The 17,536-nt window shown below is 37.4% G+C and overlaps 1 protein-coding gene across 3 annotated transcripts in view; it reads left to right on the forward strand.

The window, feature by feature from the left end:
• Positions 1 to 234: 234 nt before the first annotated feature.
• LOC122801671 (glial fibrillary acidic protein-like) overlaps positions 235 to 17,536 on the forward strand; it is a 52,511-nt gene continuing 35,209 nt past the window's right edge. For all 3 annotated transcript variants that reach the window (XM_044071167.1, XM_044071187.1, XM_044071176.1), the window contains exon 1: positions 235 to 768. In XM_044071167.1, the coding sequence (XP_043927102.1) occupies positions 539 to 768 (230 nt within the window). In that variant the 5' untranslated portion in view covers positions 235 to 538. The remainder of the gene's footprint in view (positions 769 to 17,536) is intronic.

The raw sequence follows: 17,536 nt of genomic DNA on the forward strand, positions 1-17,536 counted from the left end.
ATATATATATATATATATATATATATATATATATATTCTGGTGGCATACAGACAGCAAACAAAACAGTCACTGTCATAGAACTGGGCTTTAACCACACCTCAGTAGGCTTTCATTTTTATGTCTCACCTTATCCTTCCTGCTAATTAGCCAAGCACTGCTGTTCCCATTTTAGAAAAATCACATGATCGTGGGTGTTATCTTACCACCATATAATGTCTCTAATGATTGCTAAACAGATTCCACCCTTCTGGTGCATCTCTAGGTGTTCCCATAGTTGTTTCATTAAATCATTTTAATATTCTGCTGTCTAAAAGTTCTATTTTAGTCTATATGAATGTTTAGCAGGACTTTGAGAAATACTGATGCTACTTACCTCTGAATTGTACCAAGATAGCAAATTCCACAGCTGTAGTCTCATAAGCTGGTCTGGCAGTGAACACAGTATATAAGGCCAGCAGCTCTCTCTATTCTGCAGTATAATTCTGAAGGCTATTTTAACAGCAGCAGCAGAAATCATTATCACGTTTTGAGAGAAAAATGAGCCGAAGCCCAGAAAGGATTTCTTCTTACCGTCGTCATTTTGAGGACAGCAGCAGTTCTATAATGCACATGAGGATGTCTAGTCCTTCACCAACCCGGGTGAGAGTGATCCGGCCACGGTCTTCCAGCTTTGGTCGGACTGCCACCAGTGCAGTGAAGACAGTGAGGGGCACTGCAACCCTGGGCAGGAGAACTGTTTCTGCTAGTCGCCGGCCCCAGCTAACCAGGTAAGAAGAAAAAACTCTCTGCAATATTGCTAAGGAGGTGGGTTGAAAAAGGTTAAGAAAATGCTGACTGTTGTCTGTAGGGTTGTTACTTTGATTTATAGTCTGTCTGTTTACTAGTCTCTATTAGCTATATGTTCATTGCACAAGAACATTAAAGAAAACTACATTTTAATAATGATAATTTTTTTCTTATGAAAAAGACCTACCAGATTCCACTGTTGCATGCGATACAAAATAAAAAGTAATGAGCCCACCAGGGTGCTATGGCACCTAGTTGCAAATTCCTACAATTCAAATAAAAAGATACTTGAGTCCTTTTAAATATGGACCTACCATGGCAGAGATGTACAGACTGTTATGAAATAGTTACATGATGAAAAGTTACTATCAAATTTCTAGCAACTTATGATACAATGCAGTCTTTGCCACAAAGGAAGAGGAGGGTCCATTATGATACAGGACAATGTTTAATGCCAGCAGTGACCTAATCAATAGGGACATACCTGGAATAAATGAGGTTAAGGCCTACTAAAGAAAATGAACTAGTCCAATTATCAATGTAGCACCAACAGTAAAATAACACATCATTTGTAAACGTGACCAGCTCTTGAGGGCATCCATTGCTGGAATGGTCCCTAATGGCTTTATTAAGTGACTTTAATAGTTATCTGTCAGTCTTTAAAAACCATGCCAGATGGTTCAGCATCTCAGATCAGTGTCTATACTTTCTTTGTTTACTGTTTACAAGTGAGAGAGGAGGTTGGAGAGACACTATAAGAGAGGACATGCTGGGATATATCAATGGAAGAGACAAACATGACAATTTACTGATCAGGTGTATTCAGAGAACACTGCAAGGTATGTAAAACTGCTCCACTTGGAGATATGTCCTACTTGCTGCAATATAAACACAGCATTTCATATTAAATAATAACAAAAACAGAAATATGGAAATCACATTAAAATTGAAAACATATACAGGAATTAGTTTATTCTGATGAAAGTCACACTCCAAAAGTCCCATAATGTTTAAACGCAAATGACTGTACTGTTTAGGATTAATGAGTGCTTATCTTACGTCATGTAGTCTTTCCTGAAAATACGGGTATAGGCCTGTGAAATGATCTGAAAGCAACTCTATGGGCAAGTTTTCCTCCCATACATAAGCCTGAAACTGAGCAAATGTATAAGAAAAAGAAAACTGCTGAGGGAATATTTTAAATCCTTACTTTAAAAAAGTTTCAGTCTGCCTTGGTGTTGACAGGGCAATCCTGACTGAGACTTCTCTGTTGTGGGGCAAATTAAGCAGTTACACCTTTATATATCATGACTGTACATTAGAAACAATTAATATTTTGGAACTTTCCACAAATTGTTGCAGATCTCTATAATAACTTCATAGGGGCACCATTAAATAATATAAAACAAATGGAACTAGAATTATATAACACCTAAGTTAATGTCTTTAAATAGAGCTACACCAAATATATTATATTCTTAAGGTTATTTATTCATTCATTTGTTTGTTTATTTGTTAGCTAAGTACACCAACTAAGCACAGCTGCCTCTTTTCAGGGGAGACTCAGGAGCACCGTCTGATTATGTGATACCATAGGCAAATGGAGACATGGAGAACACATTAAGGACGACATTACTTACTCTGTCATGAAAATGCTCAAATAAGAAATATTCCACTTTATGCTTTTAGAAAGGTGTAATGCTACACATCTGAAATATTTCTACCTGGGACTGTCCCAAATGTCATCTATTAAAAGGGAAATTCTTGTATGTCAAAATATGAAAAACTATGATTAGCTTCTCATATGCATATTTTTCTCAGCTTGCATTTTAAAATGCACTCTGGGTAAGCTATTTGAGTCTAACACCATATCCTAGTTATGAAGTGAGATGATCCTAGGCAATTATTCAAGCATCACTCTGTCTTATTACTTGTATGAGACATTCCAGACTGTGCATAACAGTGAAAGCAACACTTCTTTGATAATTGTTCCATTTTCCTGACACAGCGGTTTCTAGCACTGTTCATCATAGTTGTCAGGTAGTTCTCACGGCTGTGCCAACTTTTATCCGTAGGGTTAGACTTGTGATAAATACTGGCACTAGTTTCAGTTTTTAATTACATTTTATTCTTTGGAGATAGAACTGATGGTTTACTTTCCAAAGGAACTATGTTTCTGATTTGGTAAGCTCCTTACAGCTTTTGGTAAACATTGAAAATAAAGTAATATATTTGGAAATTATATTTACATTACATTTTCATCTTAAGTTTTATTTTGTGTGTATTTGTGACATTGTTCTGAACCCAATTCCTCATTTAAGTTCTCTGCACATTATGAATCATAACTTTTTGCTTTTAGAATTGTTGTTTTGCTATAGATTTGACTACATTATAGCTTGGACTATAATACTAAAACTATGCAAATAATCAAAGAAGGATCGGTTATAATAATCATCTATGTTTGTATCTAAACTGAATGTTTTTATAACAGTGAGTGTGTATATATTTTAGAGATATTTACAGGAATATATATATATATATATATATATATATATATATATATATATATATATATACACATACACACACACACACACACACACACACATATATATATATATATATATATATATATATATATATATATATAAAAATACACAGACACACACACACAATTTATATATGACCCTTGAGTAAATTTGATATTTTCTGCTACTGAAATTTGTTGATGGTCATTAAATTTTAAATTCAGCTGAATATTAAGAAGCATCACTCTTTTTTGATTAACTATGCTTTTATGTTTGGGGATTCACTTTTCTGCATAGACTCATACGTCCACCTGGGAACTTCCTAACTGAGAAAGAATCATGTGATGTTACGTAAGAGGTGGGTTTGAAGTAGATAGAATTAGTAATGGTGAGACTTTGTAGGGTAAAGCAAGAAGAGGGATACCAAAACATCATACAAGTGAATTAAAAACATTTCATCTTTGACTTGTAAGTACAAAACTATCTGCATAAGGATCCTAATAGCTGTCAATGATAGTGAGAAGGCAATGCTAATAGCAGAAAGGCTAAGGAGATATATGGGGCAATGACCTACGGACTAAGAGACCCCACAAGATTTAAGGAAAAGCCCCTAAGAAGTATATAAAAGTTCTGTGTTTCAAGGTCATATCCTAAGAGCCCCAGACATACTTACATGTGATAAATCACCCTTCTGATTCTAGCTGCTTATATTCAGACCAACCTTTAACCTAATCACTGTAGTGATCTTTTGATAAATTAGAAATAATATTTAGTTTCTGGGATCAGTACATAAACTGTCTCTACCAGTTTGATTAAGAAATTCAAACTCTAACAGATAAAAAGAATAAGTAAGTAAGACAAGCAAGTGTTATAAGCAAGGCACTTCACTTTTAACACTTTACCTTATCTGCTTGTACAGTCAATGCCTGTGTTTCCATGTCAGTCCTTAAAACAGGGATTTGTACCTCGTAGGCTTGTCTAGTCAAGAATTTAATACAGTTAAAATACACATTTTCATAAGTGCTTAGTATTTCTTGGTATCAAAAAACACATCCATACTGCTACTTTAAAAAGTGATATAACAATAATGAAATTTGGTAACATGAATTACTACTACTAATTTATAGTGTGGGCAATAATAACTGCACAGCTACAATTAAAATTTGAAGTTGGTATAAAGGTTAAGGTGTTTACTGGACAGTCACAAAATACAGGGTTTGATTGTTATCTTTGAAAGGTTAGTTGGCTAGGTTCAAAGTTGTAGCTTGCCTAGTACTTATTTATAACTTCTTGGTTAATGCAGTGAGTTAAGGCTGAGGTTTACTGAAGCAAGGGTACAAGGTTTGAATACTTCACCTCTTTTCATTGATGGTTGATGGTTGGTATAATGGTTATGATTTTTACCTCCTAGACACAAGGTACAAGCTTTGATTCTCACCTTTGATGGAAATTAGCTAGACTTAAATGGCCACAAGGGCAAGCTAGCCTACTGCCTACATATAAATAATAACTACTTTATGTTTGCAGAATGTTTTGAAAGTTATGACATCAGAGACAGATGCAAGTTGCAACATAGCTCTTGGACTGTGTGCATCTGATTATTTACAGCTGTGACTCAGTCATACTATATACCACTGTTAGACATGTTCAGTGGACTTCAGCCCAGCATAGTTTACAATCTGTGTTCAGTACACTAGAAACAGTTCATAAAAGGCTACACATGATGCTTTGAAAAAAAAAATAGCGGAATAAATTAGGAAAGCAAATGCAGATGGGTAAGATGTAAAGCCTGTATGTGACGTAACACTATAAGCCAAACAAAAACTAAAATAGTGTAAGATTAAAATAAAAATCTCCAAAAAATTGGTACTATTAGAATCTGGCAAAGTAATGCATGGATTTTTTCTTTCAAATAACCTTTTTTTTATTTTTTTTCTTTATTTAAAAGTTAGCTAAGAAGCATTAGTTTTACATAGCTAGCAAAATATGTAAACAACTTATTATAAAACTGAACAGCTTAGAATAAAAACAATAAACAGCAATGACTAAGAATCCAATAGACAAATGAATGTTTTACCTTGTGAATAAAGGCTTCTTCAGATCTAAAACAAGTTTACTTTAAGTATTTAAACATAACAATAATTACTTAGCACCTATCCAATAGGTTTACCATGATAAGCACTTTATCTATAAAAATAATAAAGTATTGTCAATTTTGACACTATAAGGTGTGATGTACTATATTTGCAAAATACAGCATTTGACAAACTAGTTACTAATATCATATTGCTATCAGCAAAAGGAGAGAACATCTGGAATAAATAGAAGCCCTGTTATATGGATGGCTGCATTTCACAAGGGCTGTGTCTGCAAATGGTCTCTTGTGATCAATGTTTTCTCCTTCTTCTTCTTCCCCTTTTGGCTTTTCCCATTTAGGGGTCACTACAGCAGAACAATAGTCTCCAAAAAGATTGGCAGTGGAGTTTTACGGTGTCGAGTTGCCACCCCAGTGCTCAACCTTCTACAGAAGGCAAACACATGCACACACTCACACCTAGGGCCAATTTAGAGTGTTTAGACCACCTACAGCATGTATTTGGGATGTGGGAGGAAACCTGTGATCAGTGTACTGCCCCATAAAGAAATAAAATAAATTAATTAAGTAGATAAATAAATCCATACATATGTATATATGTGTGTGTGTGTGGGGGGGGGTGCATTCAAGGGTAGTGCACAAGTCAAAAAAATAACTGTTTTGATAATATTTTAATTATTTTAATGCTCTTTGTTGATTGCACTCTGTAACACATTGACAGAGAACAACATAAATTAGCAAGTTACTGAAATAAAAAGTGGCTTAGGTTTTATTTGATAGTATGAAGCATTCAGTTGTTAAAAAGTGAAACTGCAGAAATGAAGAGTATACCTAAAATAGAGCCTGACTAGTGTAACTAATTTTTTTCATGATAAAGTGTCTGCTCACAAGCAGTACATTGGTTTGCTGGCTGGTCATCAGAGTAATCAATGCTCCCTTGCACAGTAAGTGGAGACCTTAGTCACAAGTCAAGGTTATCATTATACTGACTGCATGTAGACAGGCCAGTGTCAACAAAACCACCAGCATTCTCTGTAACAGTCTTCCTCTTTCGCTCAGACAAGATTTTGAGTGCCCTGTTCAGTTACTGCCCCTCTCTCTCTCTCTTTCTGTCTCCATGCAGCACATATAGTTTCTGATACCCAGTGAACCATTCCCATCAGGTGCTAATGGAACTGTCTCCTCAATAGGGGGCATTTCCATCCAGTTTATGTTTTCAAAATATTTCCTGCACCTGCTGACAGTCTCCTTAGTTATTGTTAGCATTTCACCTTGATTGTTGAGAACGGCCTGGGCAGTACTCTGTCCCTACCCCCGTGAGTCACAGGATGATTTACTTGAAACTCTGTGAGGTCGTATAAATATTATTCTCCATGGTTAAGTAACAGAACACAGTATGGAGGTTAGAAGTAAAACTCAACCATATTAATAATATTCTAACATTCATAGGCAAGTGACAGAACTCCATAGTCAAGGACTTCTACAACTCTGGCTTGAGCCTTAAGCTAGAGAAACGTGAACTATACAGACATAAAATCTTCCTAAATACAGATTAAAAGGAGTTAGCAGTATACTTGTGGACAGACTCAAAAAGATCCTACTCTCAAGTAGACACCCTGACAAGGTAGGATTTATAGTAAACAGGCAAGGTGTTGCTGGAAATGAGGAGAGCAATTATTTGGTGGTGAGGCCTATGACAGGTAACATTCCAGTGGTTATGATGGAGCTTAATGCAAAATAAACCTTCAATAAAGATGAAAGATAGTTTCTTTGGAAAGCACTGAATAAAGATTGGTTCCCACAGGAATTTGTTGCTCAAGTGTAAAAGCTGTACAGGGGAGCAATTCCAGACTTTAAAATGAACCAGCAACTGCATCGTAAATTTAATATTACAAGAGCTATGTGTTAGGTATTTCCTTTATATCTCTTATTATTTGTTTTGTGCTTAGAATAATAGCGATAGAATAAATTACATATTTAGGATATAAAACTGTAGGTGAGATATGCAAGACTGGTTGATATACACAAATGATGTATAATATTAATATGTATTTCCCAGAAGTCTTCTCTCAGGGGTTTGTGGACTGATCATCAGCTGTTCTTGTTTAGCAGTGTAGTAGTAAATGACCCTGAAATGACAGATTTGGAAAGTGACTTTGCAAACTCCAACTAATTTATAGGGGTCTGAATCCTTTAGTTAGAAATAGAGATGTGTTCAATAGTTAGGCTTTACCATTCTATTATAGCTACTGAAAGATTTATACTTTGAAAAATGATTTTTTTCCTGTGTCTTTTGCTTTCCAGCCTGTTGACTGTCAGCCCTCCCATAACCTGATTAGTCCATTCATTCCCCATGGTGGACAGCTGGTCGCACAAGGTCATAATCCAGCGTTATTGTTTACCCCAGTCTCTGATGCCCATCTCTATACCAGAAGAATGAAAAGTTCCTGTAATCATGGCTGCACAGGTAAAAAACACACTATCCAAAGCAAAGAACACAGCATCCATGGGACCTGACAACATCCCAGGCTGTGTTCTACATGAAATACAGAATGAACTGATGCCCCACCCAAGTACCATGTTCAATCATAGCCTCACCTCAGGCTATGTTCCCACTGAATGGCGCACAGTGACGGTTATCTCACTCCAAAAAGGGGGAGCCACCACAGACCCCGGAAACTACTGCCCCATTAGCCTAACAAGCCTGGTCTGCAAGGCTATGGAACGTATCATCATGGAACTTATAAACAATGACACTGGTAATCTCCAAACTCAGGACCTCACCCAGTTCGGGTTTGTAAAAGGCAGATCATGTCTCCTAAACCTGATAGACTTCTTTGAAGCAGTCACCAAAGCTGTAGATGAGGGTAAGGTCGTTCACACAGCCTATCTAGATCTCACCAAGGCTTTCGACACCATCCCCCACTCTGGAATTATAGATAAACTCACTAAACTAGGTATAAATCACTGTGTCACAAGATGGATTGACAACTGGCTCACTGACAGAACCCACACTGTGAAAGTAGCAGACTCCAAATCCAACTTCAGACCAGCGACAAGTGGAGTATCATAGGGTTCAGTCCTGGGTCCTCTCCTGTTTGGTATCTACTTCTCTGAAGTACAGGCTAACACAGAAGGTCTTTGGCTAATGAAGTTCGCAGATGACTGCAAACTAGGAGCCATAATCAAAAATTCAAAAGATGTGGACATCCTACAAAATGGCCTCGCTGAGACAGATGCCTGGTGTCAAAGCCATGGCCTCAAGCTCAATGCCAAAAAGTGCATTGTCATCCCTTTTGGTAAAAACTCTGTACCCATGAACTACCACATAGGCGGTAGTCTACTTAACACCAAAAGTGTGATAAGAGACCTTGAGACACAGGTGGACAGTAATCTCTCCTTTGATAATCACATCGCCACAGTAGTCAGGAAATCCTTCTACGTGGCACACCTCATCACAAAAGCTTTCTCATCCAGGAAAATAGAGGTAATTGTTCCCCTCTACTCGTAACTCATTAATCCCATTATAGAGTACAATGCCCCTTTTGGTATGTACCTCACAAGACATCTACAACAACTGGAAAGGCTGCAGAAATACCTCACAAAGAGGATTACCGGTCTCAAACAGATGCCCTACGCAGACCGTCTAAAAAAACTGCAGCTTTACTCCATCGCATATTACCTACTCAGAGGCGATCTCTGCCTAACACAAAGCTATGTCAAACCCAGAGCTTTTAGACATGCTCCACTTAAAGAAATCCCAATCCCTATGAGCTACACACTCTAGGGACCTAAACCTTGTCACCACAATAAACAGAACATGCTGGAGGGATAGACTTCTGTCCCAGAGACGTCCTATACTCTGGAACAAACTACCTACCTATCCATATCACACAAAGCTCCTCATTAGCACTCTTCAAGAAAAATCTTGATGATTGGATGGGAGATAGGAAATTCACCCTGGGGATCACTTCTGTGGTTCTGCTCAACAGTGGCACAGGAAAATAAGTTTCTTGGGTGGTGAAAGCCAGGGTACCTTTTGGCTAGGCTTATATAGGCCCTAGGGCCAATAGCCTAGTACCTACCTATGAACCTATGAAACAAAACTTAATGTGTATGAGATTTCCACAGTGGAATCCTACTGATTCATGTGCTTCTGTACCACTGTTGAATCATATCTAGTACAGGAAAAGTCAGCTTAGCAGCTGGTTGAGTGTGCATGTGTAGGTGCCTCAACTTACACTGTCTTATGCTGGGTTGTAAACCCCACTTCTCCTGGAGGTCAGCCGTACATCAGGTTCTGTTGTATTCCTCCCAGGTCTATATCAGATTGTCAAAAGCACAAAAGGTCGAATACCTCTTCATCAACCAGTATTTGTCAAACTCTGAATCCATCGAATGATTGTTTCCATGAACTGTATCCCACGGTAAGTTAACAGTGGGCCATCATTGGGAATTTGCCCTTTTCCCCACTGCAGTGCGATCTCAGAATTGGTATATTTACTTAGGGGTGGGTTTTACATTTTGCTGTTTTTATTGCAGTCTGTAGGTTGGCCAACGTATTACTTACCATAGGAAAGATTTTCACCGTAGAGATCATTCGACAGACCCACGTTTGACAAATAATAGTCGATGAAAAGGTATTCGACCTTTTGCGGTTTCAAAAATGTAATATAGACCTTTTCCTACCTAGCATGACTGAGCCAGTATTGGCCACTCGCTCTCATCTACCTGGCTGGCTTCTCTAGTACTTGGATCATAAGTCAATCCCAGGTTGTCTGAACCACAATCAAGGCTTTATCACTCTGTGCCATACAAGTAACACATTTTGGGAGACTGATGTGAGAAACAAAAAAACTGATAGAGAAATGGAATAAAAAGAAATCTATGAATCTGAAAGAAGTCACTACTTTTAAGAATCAATAAATGAGATCAAGAATTCTGTATTCTGTAGGTTTAGGGCTCTATTGCCATTACAAGTGATTGAAAATTAATCCAAATTACTAACAGTGCAGTGCAGCATGGGGGGGTACTGTTCCCCTCAGTGTGTCATTCCATCCTTTGGATGAGACATTAAACCAAGGTCCCATCTGCAAGATTTGGCAGTAGTTCAAGTGGGTGTAAACAATCCCCCAGCATTTATCAAAAAGAGTACTAGAAATTCCACTATGCCCTGGCCAAATTTCTCCCAGAATATATACTGGTCTCCCTGAAAAGAGGCCTCCAGCTTATTGGGACTAACATGGTCAACAGAGGATAGACAAATAAATAAAAAGAAAGAAAATAAATGCATTGGCAAATATTTGCTTTGTATGCTAGCCAACTGTATGGTAATGCACAGTCAGCTGAAAAGTCATCTGTTTGAATGAGGTCACTGTGGGAGAGGATTCCCACTAGCCTGAGATGCAGTGACATCACAACTGCAATGCTAAATAAGTAAGGTAGTACAAGAAAAAAGCCTCATTCTTGGAGATTGTGTGTGTGTGTGTGTGTGTGTGTGTGTGTGTGTGTGTGTGTGTGTGTGTGTGTGTGTGTGTGTGTGGGGATCTCCAAAACTGCTCATCAAAGGAGCATGTAAATTTTGGTTTATATACTTTGCTCCTTTATGAACCATTCACGTTGATCCATGTTCACTGAATATTATAGTAGTTTTTAGTGACAATTAGCTGTCTTTTTATTATTTTGCAGCAGATTATGGCATTTTGGGGCACAGGAGACTGGTGGTAGGGATGGTGCAAAACTGACATTTCTTACTGGTGCAGTTAAATCTCCCTGCATCTTTCTTTCATTTACTAGTAAACATGATAGATTGCATATATATAATATTAAACTGTAATTCATTAAATGCCATCCGTCTTAATGCTGCAGCCTGAAAAAACACTGCAAAAACACTGAAAAACACAAAACAGCAAAGCAGAGTGACACTGCAGAGGAGACAACCCCTTGACCCCCATAGTGGAAGGAGACTACTGCATCCATCTACCTGTCTACACTAACACTGATGTTACTATGCATTAGTGTTAGTGATGTAATCCTCTAGAGTGTGACATCTGTCTTCCTCTCATTATAAAAACTGCTTTTGTTTTTCTCTAAGGTATTGTTCAAGAAAACTGTTTTTCCTGCAATACAAAAGTAACCATTCTTGGTGACCTCCAAAACAATTATAAGAAGACAGTGATTACTCTGACCTTCTAATATGCCTGACTTGGTCCTTACTAACCAAGCCCCTTCATGTACTTCACCATGCCACTCTGATCACAAGTCAGCCATTTTCCTCTGTCAGACCTAGTGGTATCACCCCTCCACCAGATGAGACTGTCTTTAGGTGCTGCACCAGGGCAAAACTACTTCAGCTAGTACAAGACCTGTGCAAATTTCCCAACAATCCCTGCAAATGGACCAGCTGAGTGTGCTGTCACATTTACCTCTGACTTTTACCAACACCTAAACAGCTGCATAGAAAAATGAGTACCTGAGTAACTATCCACCCCAAATATAATGGTAAACTCAGGAATAAACCTCACTGATGGAACTCCTGTATTAATAAAATGTATAACAGGAGATGGAAAATAAGAGATGTTTTAACAAATCCCCACCCTGCTATCTCAGGACCACACTGAAAAATGCCAGCAAGGAACTTGAGTATTATTAAAAGTGTAACAGAAAATAAGTTTAAGTTTGCTGTAGATACCAAAGGAAACTACATTTTTTCTTCAGTTATGTAAAGAAATTAAGGAATAATATATAACAATTCACTGAGCTTTTCTGTAATATCACATATTCCAGTCCTAAGTACATAGCCAATATATTAGCAGACACATTTAGTGCTAACTTTACCCCAGTTACCTACATTGTTGCCACCACTATCCCTGAAAATGTAGTTTCCCTTGAAATCACCTTCGAACAAGTCTTAACATTTTGTCAAAGACTAAAGTAATATTTCCATGGGTCCATACAAAATATGAAGCTGCATTCTCATTGTTGACAATTATGTACTATCTAAGCCTCTAATTAAACTTTTCAACCTCAGCTTGTTGGTAAGGTTCATGCCTGTTGCCTGGAGAACAGTCACCATGGCCAATAAGGTTCATACCTGTTGCCTGGAGAGCAGTCACCGTGGTCCATAAGGTTCATGCCTGTTGCCTGGAGAACAGTCACTGTGGTCCATAAGGTTCATGCCTTTTGCCTGGAGAATAGTGGTCCCCATACAGTTGCCACTCTACATATCTAAGCAATTACAGGCTCCATCAGACTCACTAGCTTTATATGCAAAGTCAAGGGATGTATTACAGCAGAACTCATTTATGCAGACACAGGCAACTTAATTTATTTAGATCCCAATTTGGTTTGTGAAGGGCATGCCCTGTCTTTTGAACATAGTGAGCTTCTTTGAAAAGGTTACAACACCCGTGGAAAGTGGTCACTCAGTGCACACTACTTATTGTGATCTGGCCAAGGTTTTTGATATGATCTCCCTTGCTGGTATTGTTAAAAATTTAGAAAAACTTAAATGTAAGCCCTTATGTTGTCTGTTGGATTGCAAATTGAATATCTGACAGATCCCAGACTGTGAAAGTTTGCTGGCACCCTCTCTGATTGTAAAATTCTAAATAGTGGAGTACCACAGGGATCAGTGCTGGGACCTCTCCTGTTTGGCATTTATTTTTTAGACATACAGTCCAATATCTCAGAAGAGTCGGTGACCAAGTTTGCTGATGACTACAAGTAAGACACTGATATCTACTCATTCTTGATACTATCCAGCTCCAGAAAGTGCTAGAATAAGCACAAACCAGGTGCACTGAAATATGCAGTGTAGTAGCATTCGGTAAAAAATCTGTTGCCACATCATATACTTTAAATGGTACTCACCTTCAGGCAGACACATTCAAAAGAGATCTGCATACTTATGTGGACAATTCTTTCACATTCAATCATCATGTTTTCACCATAGTCAAGAAATTTCTTTATCTGACCAAGTTAATTTCCTCATGAATGTGTTCAAGATCCAAAGAGTTCATCCTGCCAATATACTCTTCCGAAATCAGACCCATCACCGAATACAAGGTCACCTTTGGTATGTATAAATCAAAACATATTGCTGATCTACCTTACCAAGAAAATTAAAGGCCTTAAATCTTTTAACTATCTAATACATTAGCAGAATTTTCATTATATTTAGTAGCCTACAGGCTACTCCAAGGTGACCTGTGTTTTGATTTGCTAGCCATGAAAAATCAAATCTTATTTGACCTTTTCTCTCTTTGCAAACCATGTGGTTCTACAAACACCCACTCTAGGGCTCTAAATCTACACAGACAAATAAATAAGACTTACTGGTGAGAGAGGTTCCTAACTCAACATATTCCCAACCATTGGAATAAATTACCACTACAGGTCAAAACAGTACTACTTTGACAACCTTTACACTAGTCTTGATGACTGGAAGGGTAGACACAGATTTCCACCAGGCTTGTCATTTACAGCCCTGCTAGGTTTGTGAGGAAAGCACTGTGAAGGGCTTGAAAAGAGAGGCATAAACATTTAAATGTGTCTACTTAAAAATGCATACGGCTAGGCATCTTAACAGCCCTCATGACCCCTTGCTTAGCACTGCTCTTATGTTCCTATGTTCCAACAAATAAAGATGAGTGAAGACAGCAAACGTTCAGTACAGAATAGAAGAAAGCCTAGCTGATTCAGCTAACTCAACCAAGATGCATGATTTCAAGTTAAGAGCTTGTACTTAGGAGCAACAGGCTATGTGTTTGATTTGTAAGTAGAACCACTCCTCTCAACCTCTCAGCACAAGAAATCTGGGCAAAGCCACAAGTAATTTGGGGGGGGGGGGCAAAGGTTCAAAAACAGGGACACTTTTTAAATTTTGCTCTTACAAACTCAGAAAGTTGATAGACTAACAGGTTTTGCATTAGAATTAATTTTCTGAAGGATATGAAGTCTGAAACTCAAATGTCTGTCAATGTTTTCTGACTTCAATCTTCAATAATTTGCCAGTGATTTACAAGAAAACCTCAAATTTTAAGAGAAACAGATCAAAAATAGGTGGCAAAAAAAATCTGGACATTCTGCAAAAATCTGAACAGTTGAGATTTATCAGCAGAACCTGGTAATTTCTGATCTTAGAGGTTGTCAGTAATATTTTTTTCTTCTTCAACTCAAGTAAATGCCTAGCACGCCAGACTTTAGTCCTGTGGTACAAACCTTCATGCTATATCAGATCTAGAGTATTCTCTTCGTATAAACTATTTATCTAAAGAACTACTATGGTGACTTCACTTGGTTTATTTTATTGGCTGAGCCCTGAAACAATCTTTCCAACTCTCTCAGACAGATAACAAATAAGCATCCTTCAAGAAGATCTGGAAAACTTTGAAAATGGGATTTCATTTGCTCATCTGACCTCTCTTGATGGTCTTTTCCTTTGTGTTTCAACTGCATTTACCCTACCATGCTTTATACATCTCTGCTGCACTCTGTCAGATATTCTAGTATCCCTTCCTCTTCATAGCCTCATTTCTAAAGTATTGCCATCTCCCCCTCTGTTTACTTTACTCTCTCTTCCTGATCTGATATATTCTGGTCTCTGCTTTACCTTCTGTTTTCCTGTTATCTTTGACTCATGCATTACTAACACAGCTCAGAAGTACTCACTTCCTTCAAAAGGCACGCCTATTCCATAGCACATCTTTGCACTACAAGTGTCTACTTACTGGCCATATTTTAAATACCTGAATTATTTAGCATAAAATGAATGATCATTTATATTCTTCTTTTTAATACCGTAATCAAATTATATTATGTGAATTGTCTCTTGTTTTCTGTAATAATAGAGCATTCTTCTCTAGGCTTCGACTGACAATGGGTTATACCAACTCAGATTATTTAGGACAGCAATGAAGTAATTAACTGATTAAATAATGTCAATTGATAAAGTGAAAAATTCTAAAGAACAACTCCATTCCAATGTTTTTTTTTTCTTGTTACAAAACCTCTTCATCTCCTTTCTTTTGAATCGTATTCTTCAGTGTCTTTGCAGCACCAGAGTCTCTGTGAAATATCATATTATTTCCATTTGATGTTTGGCATAGCACATACCTCTCTACCTGTAGTCACTGAAAATATGTACAAAAGTTTTTGAAAGACGCATCCAGCCAAAAATCGGGACTCCTAATTAGCATTAAATTTGAGTACTGAATGCCACATAACTAACTTCCTATAGAATTGTATGATACTGCTCAGAAACACAAGTTTAAAAAACAGAGAGTGATGATGCAATAACATAAGTATATTATAACGAAAAGAAAAGTGGCAGGACACTGCTGCTTGACAATAAAACTTTTAATAAAACTCTGAAAACACTGTGATCTTAGTACAAAAAGAAGTAAAGAAAGTAAGCGCTTTCGGGTTACACCCTTCATCAGACATCAAACATTTGACACACCTTCTTTTTATATAGTGATCAACCAATGAATTTCTTCAGAATTAATAATGCATACGCCTATTCAAAAGTGTGGGCTTTAAAGGAATAACATCATTGAGACCAGGGGGTATGTGTGCCATTAAATCTATAATCCACTTGGTTTCATCCAGGGCTGTCTGCAATTTGATGTCCCCCCCCCCCGTTTATTCAATCTGACATTGACAATAACTCTAAAAGAAAAGCTGTGTAATGGATGTTCATGTACATGCCTGTATAATGCATTGCTAACATCCCTATTCCTTATGCTACCAAGGTGTTGCAGAATTCTTACCTTAAACATATTGGTTGTCATCCCTACATAGAAACTTAAACAACTCTACAGTGACTTTTGGTGCTTCCTTTGACATTGTTTACAATCTATCATCTCATATTTTAACAAAGGATGAATTGTTCGTTTTGAATAAGGGACTAACTTTTGTGCCCAGCAACAATTGCACACTTAATGAGGTAACTATGGACATTATGCTATTCTGTAGAAATATTATGTTAAAAACGATGTTTGGCAATGATACATCTGGCTGTTCAATACCCAGAAAAGCTAGTGGTTTTATACCGCAGCTTTCACCCACATCACATTTATTTTTGAGTGCATGTGAGAAGGATTTAGCTAAATATTATACTGAGGGGCATTTTTCTAAATATTATAATCTAACCTTTGAGCAGACCAAAGCCTTACATGATTTAGCTAACAATGATTCAATAATAATAAAAAAGGCCGACAAGGGAGGCGCAATTGTTGTAATGGATGCGGATTGGTACAACAATAAAGTTAAATATTTGTTGCAGGACGACGTAGCTTACATAGAAATCAATCCGATATTAGTGAAATGCATTATAGACAAAGTGCATATGAAGTTAAAAATTTTGAGGGACAACTTGAGTATCACTGAAGATGTATACCAGTTTTTATGGGTAGAAAAACCAACAATTCCCTTATTTAAGGCCTTACCCAAATTACATAAGTGTCTGCATGACCCACCCCTTAGGCCGATTGTTTCAGGCAGGGGGTGGGTGACTGAGAATGTGTCTATATGGGTTGACCATTTATTAAAACCATATACTGAAAAAATGAAGAGCATCTTGATAGACACAGGGCATTTTTTGCAGATTTTGGGAAGAGTTGTTAAACCAGAAGACGCTGATAATGTTTTAATGATCACGCTAGACATTAATAGTCTATTTACAGTGATCAATAATGATTATGGTATTCACTCAATAGGTGAACTTTTAGCAGATCTAGGTGTGATTAACAGAAAAATAGAGCTTATTAAGGACTTGTTGACATTGGTATTGGATAACAATGTCTTTTTAGGGGCCAGTTCCATGTATAGGCAAGCACAGGGGGTTGCTATGGGCACCCCCTGTGCCAATACCTATGCGAATTTGGTTCTCTCCAAATGGGAAATTGCTAACATATTGAATGATGAAAACTGGAAGACCCACATTCTCATGTATGTATGGTTTGTAGATGATATTTTTATTCTTTGGAATGGAGACCATGATTCGTTTGATAGATTTCTGTCCTATTTACACACCACCACCACATTTCTTAAATTTACAGCTAAAACATCTTATAACAGTATAGAATTTCTAGATGTCAGGGTAACACAGACACATGAAGGTTT

This window comes from Protopterus annectens, chromosome 1.part0 (assembly GCF_019279795.1).
Source record: "Protopterus annectens isolate FY-2018-M chromosome 1.part0, PAN1.0, whole genome shotgun sequence".
Lineage (NCBI taxonomy): Eukaryota > Metazoa > Chordata > Ceratodontiformes > Protopteridae > Protopterus > Protopterus annectens.